Genomic DNA, 16,173 nt, shown 5'->3' on the forward strand with positions numbered 1-16,173 from the left:
CTCATGGATCAGTAAGTGGTTAAAAGATAGGAAACAAAGGGTAGCAATAAGTAGTCAGTTTTCACAATGGAGAAGGATAAATAGTGATGTCCCCCAGTGATCTGTACTGAGACCAGTGCTGTTCAGCATATTCATAAATGATCTGGAAAAAGATGTAAACAGTGAAGTGGCAAAGTTTGCAGTTGATACTAAATTACTCAAGAACATTAAGTCCAAAGCAGACCGCAAAGAATTAAAAAAGGAATCTCACAAAACTGGGTGACTGGGCAATAGAATGGCAGATGAAATCCGATGTTGATAAATGCAAAATAATGCATATTGGAATATATAATCCCAATTATACATACAAAATGATGGGGTCTAAATTAGTTGTTACCGTTCAAGAGAGAGACATTGTAGTCATTGTGGATAGTTCTCTGAAAACATCCACTCTGTGTGCAATGGCAGTCAAAAACACTAGAATATTAGGAAAGAGATAGATAATAAGAGAAAATATCACAATGCCACTATATAAATCTATGATACGCTCACATCTAGAATACTGTGTGCAGTTCTGGTCACTCCATCTCAAAAAAGATATATTAGAAATGGAAAAGGTGCAGAGAAGGGCAACAAAAAGGATTAAGGGTACAAAATAGCTTCTATAAGATGAGAGATTAAAAAAAAGACAGACTGTTCAGCTTGGAAAAGAGATGACTAAAGGGGATACAATAGAGGTCTGAATGACAGGGGATGGATCACTTGATGATTGCCCTGTTCTGTTCCCTTTGAAGCATCTGGCATTGGTCACTGTCAGAAGACAGTATATTGGGCTAGATGGACCATTGGTCTGACCCATTCTCATGTTCTTTGTCAAAAGCTGTAGTCTCCACATATTTGCATATGTACATTATATGCACACTACCTCTTGAGGCAATACATGTTAGTTTTAAAGTTATCTGGAGGAAATTATGTAAGCTTTTCTGGGCAAGGAATGCATCTTATCCATGTTTGTAAAGCACTGCGTGTAATGCTATATAACTGAATTAATAAAGCTACTAATAAATATTTTTTCTCTATAACATCTGGGAGGCATCAGTCACTGAAACCTTCAAATCTGTAGCGGTTGTGCAATATACAAAGGATATATGTAAATACTGTACACAGAGAAAAGGGATAAAGATTTATTTTTGTTTATATGCATCTTTTGGCTTGATGCAAATTTATTCTGAGAAAAATGGGTTAAATAAACATTCACTCTTCACATGCTATATTCTACTGTTTATTTATATGGACAAAGCACACAATATGACAAAAGAATTTTCTACAAAGCATCTTTATTTAGCTGTATAGAAATCCTGCAAGAAAAGGCAAGATGCTGAAAATGGCACCACAGGGTTATAATATTTTTTCAGTGATGACTCTGCACATTAATATACACCAATATATTAATAAAATTTTCCTATAAACTTGTGCCCAGGAGAACACAGAAATGCTGTGAATGAGAAAAAGACTGTTTTCTTGTCTTAATTTTGTGTATTTCCTATCCTAGGATATTAATCTACAAAGGTTAGGTCTTTTCAGAATTCAGTAGTACCTGAAATTTTCTCAAGATGAAAGTTGTTTGACCTCTGTGATCCTAAACAAATCTCATGTAAAAATTAAGAGCTTCTAGGAAAATACCATAATTTTGTTTATAGAACAAAAACCTACACTGAAAGTTTTCCATAACTTAATAGTTTACAGTTAAAATGAAGTCTCTCAGAGCTGAATTAATGCTATATAACTCTGAAAAACCCAAACAAAATAACTTTCCTACTGTTAAGATGGAGAGTTGAATGACACCCACTTTATGAACCCAGGTCTAGGCACTACTTTACTCTACAGTTCTAGTACAGAAGAACATCAGATGCCAAACGTACTCCAAATTATGCTTCTATTTCTGAAAGCAACCCCCCAAGTTACTGAAGTGCTTTATAACAAAGAATGAAATCACGAGCCTTTTTCAGAAAGTAGCAATCAAACATAATTTAGTAACACCCTTAAATCAGGCTTGTAAAGGACTGATATACTCCATCTTTCAACTAACATGTTAAGGGATAAAAATTTAAATCTATAATCATGTACAATTTTTCATTAGAGTCTCAATTTTAATATCTTCATTAATAAAATATTTAAGATATTTTACCTTTTTCTATGAATCAAAGATGAGCTAATTTTAAAGAACATTTAAACGAGTCTCACATTTTTTCCTTTATAAAACTGCACTATCACAAAGCAAATATTCAACCAAGGCCCTGAAGCCATTTTCACTTCCACACCCTCAAAATTTCATTCCACATATTTGAAAATAAGGAAACATTCAGAGCACAAACTCCTTTTGTTTAAAGCTGAAGTACTGCCTCTTAACATTTTAAGATATCACTATGCAGCTTCCTGGGGGGCTCTCTGCAGCAACACATACAGTATCACAATACCAATCAATTCTGAAGTCAAGCCTCTACATTTATTCACAGTCCACATGAGATGGATATTATGCAAGAGATATACAATCTTTATACATTAATATGAACTGATTAAAAAAAACTGAATTCATAGAATTAGTAATCTGCTTTGTGCAGATTTAAATTTCCTATAATGCTTATCTGCTTAAATATGGAGATAGATAATGGTTTCTTTAATCCTATTGCAATATTTTTAATAATTTCAAATAGTTGCAAACAAAAATAGACGTAATCTACATATTATGTTTCCATTTTTCATATCTATAAAAATAAAAGCCAGGAAAATATTCACAGAACACTGTTAAATAATTTCCAGGCATGAAGCTGGCTAAGCATATTATCTTTGCTTTAATTTATAAAATACTTCTTTAAAAGCAAGAGCATCACAGTTTTAAGCATGCTATAGTTTGTTACCAGCCCCCAACACTACCAACATTTTTTGTATTAAGGACACTATTATTATACAATGATAGCTGTTCTTGATTGCTTACATACCTGCTTGTATTTTCTCTTGATGATCTGGTCTCATCAGCTTCCAGCTTTCTGTGTGACGAACAGCATAAAAAGACTGAACCAGGAAGATCCACAGCTTATCACGCAGAGCCTGGATCTTGCACGTAAAACCCTGTGTTCAAGTAACAAATCAGCAGCTGGCGAGAGGCATATTGTCATAGCAACCAGTCATTATTCTTGTCAGAATCTACTTACTCCCTAAGATAGATCAATGATGTCATCATTTATATTTTACAATAACCTAGTAGATGCAGATGCTGTTTATGAGGGCTTATTGTCCCCCCCCGCCATAATTTTATAGTTTGAAACTAAGCCACTCCCACAGAAGCTAAAGCATCACAAGCCACCACATTCCTTTTTTAAATTAATCCTTTCAGAGCTTTTTACTATCAGCTCTGCCACTACAAGGTCAAATTCTCTTGGCGACAAAAATGTATCTGATTAAATTTTCACACTCTTACTGAGTAAGTCTATAATAGCACTTGATTGCAGTAGTTTAAGAAAAGATTTATAAATTTCTGCAGGTAACATTATAAATTGTAATCAGTATGTCCTAACATTCACACATCACTCATGACATTATAGTCGATTTTCATTTAAAATGTATTATTTAGATTATGGTAGCACCCACAACATGATAGGCACTTTCCAAAAACATAGGAAGATCGCAGTTCTTGCTCTGAAGAGTTTGCTTAAAAAAAAAAAAGCAAACAACCCTCGGATTCAAGTGTTTTTTTAAGTAGATTAATTAAAAATAAACTCCATCCCCTAGAGTAAATTTAAGGTTATTTAATTTTTAAATATTCTTTCTCGGTCACATATTTACAATGGTAGTGAACATTAGTAGTGCCTTCCCACACACAATGTTATTAGTCATTGCTGCTAGTCTGGAACACATAGTGTTGCCACAGGCAGTGCTAAGTACTTTTTTTTTTTTTTAAATGTTGCTCTATACAAGGGGTGGCCAACCTCCAGAGCCACATGCAGCTCTTCAGAAGTTAATATGCGGCTCCTTGTATAGGTACCAACTCCTGGAGCTATAGGTGCCAACTTTTCAATGTGCCGGGGGGTGCTCACTGCTTAACCCCTGGCTCTGTCACAGGCCTTCCCCAACTCCATCTCTTCCCGCCCTCTCCCCTGAGCCTGCTGGGCCCTCGCTCCTCCCCCCAGAGCCTCCTGCACACCACGAAACAGCTAGGAGGGAGGGTAAGGTGCTGATCAGCAGGGCTGTGGTTGGGTGGGAGGCACTAGGAGCAGGGTGGGGGAGCTGATGGGAGGCTGCTGACATATTACTGTGGCTCTTTGGCAATGTACATTGGTAAATTCTGGCTCAGGTTGGCCACACCTGCTATACACAAATGCCAGTAGGTCCTATGTTTTCAACGGGACTTTGCACAGGTGTGATGGACCGCCTGCATGGATCCAACTGCAGTATTGGGGTCACAGAGTCCAAATTGCATAACTTGATTTGAACTCTTACGCCAAACAAACAAAAAGCTACAGTTTAAAAATAACTGAATAAGTGTTGTGAGCTATTCTTTTTCTATTATCTACTGCAAAACCTACCATTTCCTTCACACTTGTGGAGCTCAACAAAGTATCCACAGCTATAAGAAGAAAGCAACTGTTTCCAATGCTAATGTTTTTCTCAATTGCTTTTAAAACTTGTTCTAGAAGATCAGGTTTGCTGCTCATTGCTTGTGCCTAAGGAAACAACGAAAAGGGAGTCATTTAAAATAAACGTGTATTTCATACAAAAAATACTACCCAACAGAAAGTGATCATTGTAACTTTGGTGTTCAGCGTTTTCCATTTGTTCATTGCACCTCTCTCTCCACACAAAAAATGGTGCTGCAAATATTTTTGAGATCTCATCATCTAGCCAAACAAAATCTTAGGAAGAAGCAGCTGGTGTTGAATTTATAGCTGAATACCAGTCTGAAGAAAAGGGCAGTTTTGATGTATCCATTTTTAATTTTTGATGCATCAGATGCCAAATCTTTGTCTTATTAGGGAAATGCAGTGCTGGGTAAAATTAGACAAGCTCTTACCAGGAAATACTGCAAGGAACTCTTTCAATTAATACCTTAGCCCTTAGTAGTGATGCACATTTGCAACTCAAAAAGTCAATGGATATTATGGCATGCCCGTGCTGCTACCTTGGACTTTGGTCCTGTACATGCTTTATGATGTGTTTATGCACGTGCTTAACTTTACACACAGAAGAGTAGTACCCTTGACTTCGTGGAACTACCCACACTTGCTCAACTTGAAGTATGTAACTTTACATATGATCAAAGTCTTAATTTTATCAAAGGAATTATGCCCTAATAACTGATCCCTGCCCTAATATTAAATTATTACGTAAAATTATTTGTAAAGTGACACTGAAATCATTCTGAGTAAGTTAACAGCCTAAGTTGTTGGGAAGAACCCACTCCCATACAAGGAAGTGAAATAATACAACGCATTTGTTTTGAAAAAAGTAAAACGTAACTCGTGAGCATTTTACCTGCAAGAAAATATGAAAACTTTCACTCTCTATTATATGAGGGAACTTTGTTACAATAAATGTTATGCATTCTTCTTGAAGCCTAGATGCCAAGGCCATAGCCGTTTCAGACCATTTCACTTGGGGAAGACTACTGAGCAGCCGGTCACTTTCCATCAAAAGAGAAGCTGCATTCTTGTGGTTCTTAAAATAAAAGCAATTAATATATATTAGAATAGTTATCTAATAGAGTAGACATCCAAGAAAATGCTGTTTCTCAAATAGCTCCTATTCAGTTACTGAACACCTACACTTACTATTAATTTCACTTACCTTAATTGTATTTGGATTTTATTATTAGTGTACTTCACTACCTTTTTTTAAGTTAATAAGTCTGGTGGGCTCAATTATTTCTATTCTCTGCTGATGCTAGGGGAGAATGTTTTCATAATGGGATTTTATTATATTTTCCCTCTTTTCATCATTGTATTTTGCTGCCTAGAGAGAAGACAGATTCACAAACAAATGCCAAACACTAAACTAGTAAGGGGAATCTCATAGGAAAGTTAAATGGAAAGGATAATATTAAGTCACACGAGAATGTGAAAGCCATGTTGACATAAGGATCAGGGAGAGTTCTACATGGCTGGGAGACATTGCCAGAGCCTCCTGCACCCTGTCCAATGAAGCAACGGTTGGACTTCACAGAATTTTATCTTCACTTAGCCTCCCCATCCCCAAGTTTTCCATAGGAAAGAGTGAGTTGATCCGTGTGGCATTTGTTTGTTTTAAACATAAATAAATGGAGATATCCTATCTCCTAGAATTGGAAGGGACCTTGAAAGGTCATCGAGTCCAGCCCCCTGCCTTCACTAGCAGGACCAAGTACTGATTTTTGCCCCAGATTCTTAAGTGGCTCCCTCGCAAGGATTGAACTCACAACCTGGGGTTTAGCAAGCCAATGCTCAAACCACTGAATCCCTCCCCATGTTTCCTAATATTCTCTCCCTTTTAATTTAGTTTTACTGTGACTTTGACCATATCACCACCTGCCAACTCACATCTTAAAAGTAATTAACAATTTATCATTATCCACCAAAGTAAAATGGATTAAAAGATCTATTACATGTGACCTCCCAGGTCAGTTGATAAATTATACAATATGCTCAATAAGCTTTATTACCCTCCCCCCACACCCATGTTATCTTGGTTTAAAAATGCTGCCAAAAGTAAACTGTTTTCTACAAGCAGGGTCGTGTGTATTCTTCCTAAGGGAAACAAAGTAGTAGTAAACCTGTAAAGTAAATCAAAATTTCTAGTTCTTGTCAGTTTCCTAATTGTTATGGAATGAGAGTTCATTATGAGAAAGCAAAGACAAATTAGTGAAAAAACAATGTAGGAAAGAGAAAACATACTGATGGTTTAAAAAGCTGAAATTTGGTTAATCTTAGTTAGATTGCTATAGAAAAGAAAAACACTCAGTTCAACTAAATACATGACAGAAAAGTGTTACAAAGTTCAAATTCACACTTACCAAGAAAGCTTGAGTACTTTCAGCTCAGAGAAAGAAAAACACAGCATGTATTTTCTCTGTGTATATTCCAACTAGGAGTATACTTCCTGCAAGTCCTTGCTCAACTATTTTTACATTTGTTATGGGCAAAGCCTATGTCTCATATGTGCATATAAATGTAAATAAAGGATTAGCATGCACTTAGGGTTCGATCTTACTTCCACTTGCTCAATTACAAGCCTCTTTAATAGTGGAGGATCAGGTCCTTATTCACAAGACGAGGAGCATCTACCTCTTTCTTGCAAGGTGCTGAGTGCCTACAATGCCCATTAAGCACTTCTAGTGAAATATGAAATACCTCCACAGCATCCAGTTAAATCAGCACCTTACAGGTCTGGGCCTATCTGAATCTTATTCTTCCAGACGTAATCTATCTCTAGGGTAAGAGACAACTGTGAACAACTATAGTTTTGTTTTAGAAGGAAATTTCTTTTTCTTTTCTAAAAAATAGTTGCTTCCAAACACTTGTTTGTTAGGCTACCAGGATAAGCACCCTTAAAGTGGTTTTAAATGGCACTCATACTTAGAAGTTTTTAGTTTCTTGTACCAATCTTTGTGGCTTTTCATCAAAGTCTCTCCACTGCAAGTCTACTTCTCACATTCCTCTCAGGATTTGCTATACAGGAGCAAGAGAAACAGCTCAGTATTTTGGAAAATTTGTTACTTCTCTGCTGCCTTTAATGTTGTTTCAATGAAAGTTCACAAAGCCAATAGCGATTCTACTCAAGCGTACACCTGTACATTTGGAAATTGTGTATATCAGAAGAAAGCATTCCATTATTATATTTAATTGGCTTTTAAATTTAAAATGTCCAAGATTGACAGATGAAAGAACCAATAAGCTCAGATTTACAGATTGGGTATAACTGTTGAAAAGTACTATGCACAGCATAAAAAGTTTTTTGTAAAATATAATAACTCAAGTAAAATATCTATAAATACTAGACTGTTTTGCCAAGCAGCCTTAGCATTTTTGCAATTTTTAAAATATGCAAAACCCCATAGACCACTAGAGAATTTTCAGTCTCAGGAAATGTTGGGAATAGATGCCACATAGGATTTAGGGAGGCAGAAAGAATGGAAGAAGCATGTTGATTTATTTTTCAACTCCATGATTTGTGAAGCCTTACTAGACCTCAACTAAGAGGCACAGCCCAGAACTTTCAGCCCAGCAGGAACAGGATAGGGGCAAGATGGCTTTAAACCACCTTCCTGGCTGCTCTTGGGGCTGGAGAGGATTCCACAGGCCTGTCAGCTGCCCAGGATCACCCGATGGGCCTCAGCACTGCCCAGAATCTCTGCGGCACTGCATGCTGCAACTCCACCCCTCCCACCTTGCCCCCACCACACACCTTACTCCAGGGCTTATGTGGGGGTCATCAGAAGACACACTATGGCTGACTCTACAGTGCTTGCACAGGAGAAATCATACCCAGCTAAAAAACAGGTCGTTTAGAGCCTCTCTAACACTGTTTCAGCCCCTTTAGCCAGTGTGAAGCAGCTAGAGTGGGGATAAGAATCTCATCCTAGGTACCATGTAACTTTCTGACAAAGATAGCTTTCAGGGTACAAACTATATTTATTTGTGCTGTGATACAGTGCACATTCTAGCTCAAATTTTCAGCTGGCATAACTCACATTTGAATTTGACCCACTAAATCACCCCAGATATTCATTCCACAAATCCCAGAGAGGAAAATCTGTAAATTCAGGCAGTATGAATTGAATGTAAAAACACACAACATTAACAACAACAGGTAAGGTCTGAAGATGGATACATTCAGAGGTCATATCAGTGTTGACCATTTGTGAAACGGAAGATAAAACAGCTTAATATTAAGCTAAGACAATCAAAAATTACAGACACTAACGATTTTGAGAGATTAGTTCCCTATATGTAACGCTATGATTTAGTCATGGGTATTTTTAATAAAAAAGTCATGGACAGGTCATGAACAATAAACAAAAATTCACAGTCCCGTGACCTGTCCATGATTGTACTATAGATACCCTGACTAAATCTTATCTGGAGGGCTGCTTCTCAGGAGGTGGGGAGGCTAGCGGCACCAGCTGCCGGGGGCCACCAAGCAGGGGCTGCTCCGGACACCCCCAGGGTCACAATCCTGCCGCTGCTCTGGCTGTCCCTGGGACTGCTGCTGGCAGCCGCCAAGCTACAGCTGCTCCTGCTGTCCCCAGGACTGCTCCTCAGGCAGTCCCTGGGCCAGCCACATCTGCTGCTGCTTGGGTGGTCCCCAGGGCAGCTCCAGCAGTGGCTGGCTGCAGAGCTGCTCCAGCAGCGACTAGTGTGGCTGTCCCCGGAGCCACCTGAGCAGCTGTCCCTGGTGCCAGCTGCTTGGGCAGCGTGGGGGTCAGCCACACTGGCAGCTGCAAAAGTCATGGAAGTCACAGGAAGTCATGGAATCTATGACCTCCATGAGAGACACAGGCCCTACGTATAAGCAGATGGCTCGTACCCGCTCACTGACAGCAAAACACTTTCGCCTGGAGAAAAAAATCCCACCAACCAGCTTATGCATAAGTCTCCAAATTAAAATTTGGGGTGAAATCCTCCTGGACCCATTGAAGTCAGTGGTACAACTCCTACTTACTCCAATCAGGCCAGAGTTTCACCTCTGGTATAAGAATTAACCTGATCATTACTACAATTGTTCCTTCTCTCTATTTGAATGTATAACGTTGCACTATTCTGTCAGAATATGGATTTTGATAAACTCCTCTTAAATGGCTATATTTTGGAGTGGTTTGAGATTTTCCATCATCATGTGTTCCATGAAACACCAGTGTGACTGTATTTGTATGTCAGTGTTTGTGTGTTTTCATTTATATAATTTATCTTTCATTTACTATGATTAATATACTATACATTTAATAAGGCATGTTTAATATTAATTGACTTTTTGATTCCTTTGCAAAGCTAAATAAGCACAATTTTAAAGTAACATACATGTAAGCACTCAGTAGGTACATACTTACCAAAGATTGAATTATCACAGTAAGACAGTTGTTCTGAAGTTCAGTGGGTAAACTGGCAAAGCTCCTCTCTGACCAACATTTCACAAAATATTTTACTATCCATCTGTTAAAATAAGAACTTTACTTAAGTAAGTAAGAAAGAAAAATAGATGAAATTTCATATAACTATTATTGTAATATCTTCACCTCTGCTAACATAAATGAGCCCCATGAGTTTTCATGGAAAAAAATAGATTAAAATATGAACTTTAAGTTCCTCCCAAAGTTGTGTTCAGTCTTTCAAAACACGTTAAATTAAAGAATGAACAATGAAAATGGAAAGCATAAACTGTAATGCATTTTATTTCACTTACTTCATGCAAGCAGCATAAAGGTTCTCGACTTCCATTGAATGAGCAATAGCTAGGCATTCTAGCACATGTTGCTGCCTTCCAGGAATAGGCTAAAATTGTGAGAAAATAATCATACTTACTGTACATTGATTTATAGAAAACATGCAGATATACAAGTCTTCAGTTTAGCCTGAAATATTGTCAGTGACCAGAATATTTATATTTGTGCAAATTTATGCATAATGGGCCTACTCTTGCTTCCGCTGAAATCAGCGGCAATGGTGCAGGGTTGGATCTACCGTACGGACACATTCAACTAAAAAAAACTTGGGTTTTCAACTTTCAATTTTCAACTGAACAGAAATACCTGAAAAATATACTTCCAAGTATGCAACATGTCTGTATACAACCCCCAACAATATAAAGCTACATGACAATGGCTATTATTCTAAGAAATTTAATATAAAGTTTAACTGCTATAGTGGAATATTGCATTTTTTCGACTATGGTTTACAAACTGCCTACTTCACTGTTGTTATACAAATAGGTACTTGACCCTGCAGGCCTTACTTCCATTAGTAATCCCATTTAACTTGATGGAATTAGGAAGAAGAGTGTAGGAACTGCAGACCCTGGCCTAGCACCCTCAGTAGTAACAGAATGATTCTTTGTTATTAAACTGGAAATGAACTAATAAAATTAAAGAGACAAGACTGATGAGGTAGTATCTTTTATTGGACCAACTTCTGTTGGTGAGAGAGCCAAGTTTTCGAGCTTACACAGAGCTCTTCTTCAGGTCCAATTAAACATCTCAACAATCTGACTTATAATAGAAGAATCAAATCCCTCCCCCCTGGCATTTTGGCTCACATAGTAGTGTAAAACTGAAACACATACCTTTTGAAAAAAATTGCAGTAGTCTCTTTTGAGAATATAGATAGCTACTTCTTTCAGTCCGTCTAGCCCATACATATCAGCAACGCTGAGTATTCGACTGAAGTGAGAGCAGTAATGATAGGAATCAAAATCACCATACAACCTGGAAGTTCACATTTTTGCTTACAAGACAGTTTGCAACCCAAATGACCTCCTCCTAACCCCTTTTTTCTTCTCAGTTAGAAGTTTCTATACACCACTGTGTACTGAATAAGTGTAAGTACATGGTACATGTCTAGAACAGTGGTTTTCAATCTGTGGTCTGCAGACCATTGCGGGTTCACAGACTGTCTAAGATTTCCAAAGGAGGAGACACCTTCATTCAAAAATATTTAGGGGTCTGAAAATGAAAAAAGGTGAAAAACCACTGGTCTAGAATGTTCCAAAATACAGTCCTCAAACAGAAACAAACCTAGCTAAAAAAAAAAAAAAACAACCTACAACTAACACAGAGTCACCCTCTAGAGCTGCTTCCTGAAGCTCACAGAACTTCTTATAGGGCTTTCAGTACCTCTCCATTTTGAGGGCAAGTGCTCTTTTCTAGTTGCTGAAGTAGGATGATTTAAGCATTTCATTGCTGCCCATTACAAGGGTTATATATGATGTTATGGGTTATGTAGTCTGGCATCTGAGAATTACATCAGTGATGAGAGTCACTTCCAAATAACAGAAAAGCATAGTAAAAACTACTAATTTTGTAAAATAATTAATACCTCTAGAATATGGCCCATTCCAGGCAAGGATTTGTAGGGGACATTTTAAATATAATTCCATGTCATCTTGGGGGAATAAGCTTTGAACAACAAATGATTTTCACTATTCAGATATTATGTTCTTGACATCTACTAGCACACTTAAGAAGAGCTTCTATATAACAGATTACAACGAAAATTTCAAAACTCTCATTGACTGGTTTGCGATCCTGATGCTATAATATTGTACAATTTAATAGACATGGAATCCCGTGAATAACAGAACTAGTGCAATTCTACAGAAAAGAATTGGGGGAGAGCAGATGACATAGGAAAACAACCCAGAGTGTGTGTACACTTGCACACCGTGAGCTATACACAACAGCTCCAATCGGTACAACCAGCGAGGAATATTTTGGGAGTGGGCCCAGTGCATCCATGATTTTGCAGATGCCAAAACCTCCTTGCTGGATACAGTCAGGGAACATGCAATGGCTGAATTAGCAGTTATGGAGTGGCTCCAATGCAGCCTGCTACCTTAATGGATGAGTTCTATACCATTCCCAAGATCTACAGATTTCCGTAGGGTTGTTTACACCAGCTATACACTGGGGAGAGGGTTTCGACCAATCATTTAAAAAAAAGATTGCCTGCAAGTGTTTCATGTTACTGTTCAACTATTTTCTGTGGATCTATTATTTTACCAACAGCAGGACATCTCACTAATTCAAAAAGTTCTTTCAAATATTACATTCTAAATATTTGTTACAAAGTATCATCTCACATTGTTCATATTGTTCTAAAAGCTGAGTAAAAAACAGAATGTACAGCACGAAGTGTCAAATTATTTTAGCATAAACGGCTATACTGTTTGTTTTCCAAACATTTTTCTCCTAATAATTTTCTAGAGAGCTGCTGGTCCAACGTTTCCAGTAGCTGCTGAATAAAACAACATGATCTATCTAAAAATTATATTATTTTTGGAATTTCCTCAAAATATGCTTAAGTGCAATTATCATTACATTTGATACCTTTGTCTTATTTATACTACAAGATGCATTTTCCATTTGAATCTGAACTGAGAAAAGGCAGAATAGGCATGAAGTGCAATTAAAAATAATAAAACTTGACATATACCCAGCATCAGCTTTGTTTGGGAAGTCCAGCATTCCTCCATATATAAAATACAATAGGACATTCATTTCTACATGGTTTATGCTGCAAAATAGAAAGGAAAATCACTACAAGAGACATGTTCAAAATAAAATCTATTGCTGATATTTTATAAAATGGTTCAGAAGGTTGATGTGTCATCTGGTCATACTATGAAAAACTATGGAAAGGAAATGAATAAAATTAAAGAGACAAGATTGATGAGGTAATATCTTTTATTGGACCAACTTCTGTTGGTGAGAGAGACAAGCTTTCAAGCTTACACAGAGCTCTTCTTCAGGTCCAATTAAATATATAACCTCACCCAACTTGTTTGTCTAATATCCTGGGACTAACACTGCTACAAAAAAATTAAAGCAGTTTCCAAGTTTAATCTATGGCACTTCAGCTTGTGAGTAACATCACTAATATGAGTAGTCCAACTAAAGCTTCATAATGCAAGCGTTTCCGATTAAAGTTCTAACCAGGCTAAAATTACTTGATACTGAGATTTATAGTTGTTCTCTAAATGAAAGATTATTTTACTGATGTGTGTGCAAGCAAGATATTTTCATCATCTTAAAATATATCACTAGACAACACTCCATTTTTTGTGTTTACTGTATACGTTTAATAAATAATTTACTGTTACGGATTTCTTAAATCTAAGAGATTATTTAAACTTTACTTTTTATAAAAATGTATTGTCATTTGCACTGTAATAGTAAGAAGTCAGATCTCAACATATTTAGAACATTTCTATGGGCTTGATCTTCCACCGTTGTAGATAATGGGAGTTTTACCATCAAAGTCAATGGAAGCAGAATTTATACTGGTGAACACAATTTTCAGAATAATTACATTATTGTATTAATCCTAATCTCAAAGTCTAATTCCCAAAACACACAGGCACCATGGCCATTATTGTAAATGGGAACTACTCACACATGTTAATAAGAGACCTCTTAAAACATTAAACATGTTGAAGCAACAGACAGTGATGACTAAAAACAAAGAACAAAATTGGTTGCAACATGCTAAGCAGCAAAATCAACACAGTTGTCTCTGCATTAGCACACAGGATGGCCATTAAAACAGCAAGAAAAGGCTTCCCTGCTGTCTTGACAGCTGTTATCTTAAGCAGCATTTTTATTATTTCAGAATAAGCCATATGCACTTTATTCATAAGTGTTTATAAAGACAGCAGGAAAATCCACACAAAGCAGAACACTGAACTTGAAAAGGTAGTAGCGGTACAATAATGGCTCTAGTTAGCTCTTAATACCTGGAAACCACAAGATATTATTTAGACTTACACATGCTTGTAAAAAAAATTAACAATATTCAGGAGAAAGTCTTTACTGAAAAATAATGACTGAAATTCCTTAGCTATTCAGAAAGATGGAGATCAATTACTGAGGGTAGGATGCAGGCAAGGTACAAAAACAACACTTCGTCATTTGATTTTTTTTTTAAATTCACTATATAGCACAACTGAGAAATATACAAACTGCTTTAGTGGTTTTAAAAAAATAAAAAGAGTAAAAACAAAACCTTTCATGATGTCACAGAAACGTTATTAAAATAGGAAATTTAAAATAAGGAAAAACTAGGGGAGGATTGCTCGGTCATACCACTTTATATCAAGACAAAGTGTATACATGTTTTAACACTCTAGAATGTACATGGTTCTTTGTAAAGAAAAGTGGGTCTGAAATGACCTGAATGCCATATTAGTTGCCATTAGTTTACAGGGCATTAGGGTTAGTGTACATTAGGTACACTTTGTAATGCAGTATTACATATTATATGATAAGTTATTAATATTTAATGGAAATTTTATATGAAATTTTTGAGGCATTGAAAGGAACAGAATCGACATCCCCAGAGACACCAAAGTCCTTGATTCATCCATACAATACGTAATAAGACTCAAGAAGAGCTTTATTTGCTATAAACTAGCAGCAAAATTGTTCTGAGCACTTGTGGACAAAATATTTCCAGCCATGATTCAATTTCCTAGTGTACAATGATCCTGAATCACATTGGTTAAAAGTGACCTACAAACTGAATAGTTGATTTGTTTTGATATCCTAAATGTGCATCCTAAAGAGCTATGAAAATTTATGAGACAGCTCAGCTGTACAGGGCACATTTTTGTGGCATCAGTGAGGTTAAATAGAAGACGAGAGAAAAAACCTTCATGTAGGCTGTGGGACACTAAAATGTGGATTATGGAAAAGGATGAGGTTGATGAATGCTCCCCTTTTCTCCCCCCAACTGATAAATTTAAGAGAAACATCAAAACCACTGTATTCTACTAGCCAAGTCAAAATACTACTCCAGAAATTTATTAAATTGAAGAAAAAAATCACAGCAGATTACTATGAATTGCTTTGTATGCAGCATGGTTGCTGCATATTTACAGTGATTTTAAATTGCCTACCTTTGCCCCCCTATGGCTTGCAAAAACTATGCTTACCCTTGAAGAGTGATGTGCTCTTGGGAGCTTTCAGCCCAACTTCCACTCAGCATAGCAGCAAAGTAACTAGATCTGGCACATAAAATGGCCCTGAGGAGGGAAAAAAGTAAATATTTTTATCTAGTGAAATGATGTTTATTACAAGACAAAACTTGGATGAGATTGATTCAGATCTTTGTCCTTACACATCAAGGTATCTGTGCACTGCATATCTTTTTCTCCCAATATCTTTGGCAACTAATCTCACAATGTTATAATAATGAAGAAAACTAATACTCTGAAAGTTCTCAGTTAAAGCTAGTTTCTAGTACACCTTTAGTATTCACATAAACAGAAGAAATCAATTGCTGCAAGACTTACCCGTTCCTCCAAAAGAGAAAGTGGAATAGATTTTTCAAAGGCCATGTCTACATCTAAAGTTTTGCAGCGCTGGTTGTTACAGCTGTATTAGTACAGCTGTATAGGGCCAGCGCTGCAGAGTGGCCACACTTACAGCAACCAGCGCTGCAAGTGGTGTTAGATGTG

General features: G+C 36.9%; 1 protein-coding gene across 3 annotated transcripts in view; it reads right to left on the reverse strand.

Annotated features, from left to right (window-relative positions):
* The window catches only part of BTBD8 (BTB domain containing 8), a 78,818-nt gene that overhangs the window by 18,937 nt on the left and 43,708 nt on the right, over nt 1-16,173 (reverse strand). For 2 of the 3 annotated variants that reach the window (XM_050962087.1, XM_050962089.1), the window contains exons 5-12: nt 15,649-15,738; nt 13,152-13,232; nt 11,284-11,380; nt 10,408-10,496; nt 10,055-10,157; nt 5,509-5,691; nt 4,563-4,700; nt 2,979-3,108 (exon numbers count right to left, since the gene is read on the reverse strand). In XM_050962087.1, coding sequence (XP_050818044.1) covers nt 2,979-3,108; nt 4,563-4,700; nt 5,509-5,691; nt 10,055-10,157; nt 10,408-10,496; nt 11,284-11,380; nt 13,152-13,232; nt 15,649-15,738 — 911 coding nt within the window. The remainder of the gene's footprint in view (nt 1-2,978; nt 3,109-4,562; nt 4,701-5,508; nt 5,692-10,054; nt 10,158-10,407; nt 10,497-11,283; nt 11,381-13,151; nt 13,233-15,648; nt 15,739-16,173) is intronic. The other variant, XM_050962088.1, reaches the window with a different exon arrangement.

The sequence above is a fragment of the Gopherus flavomarginatus genome, chromosome 7 (assembly GCF_025201925.1).
Source record: "Gopherus flavomarginatus isolate rGopFla2 chromosome 7, rGopFla2.mat.asm, whole genome shotgun sequence".
Classification (NCBI taxonomy): domain Eukaryota; kingdom Metazoa; phylum Chordata; order Testudines; family Testudinidae; genus Gopherus; species Gopherus flavomarginatus.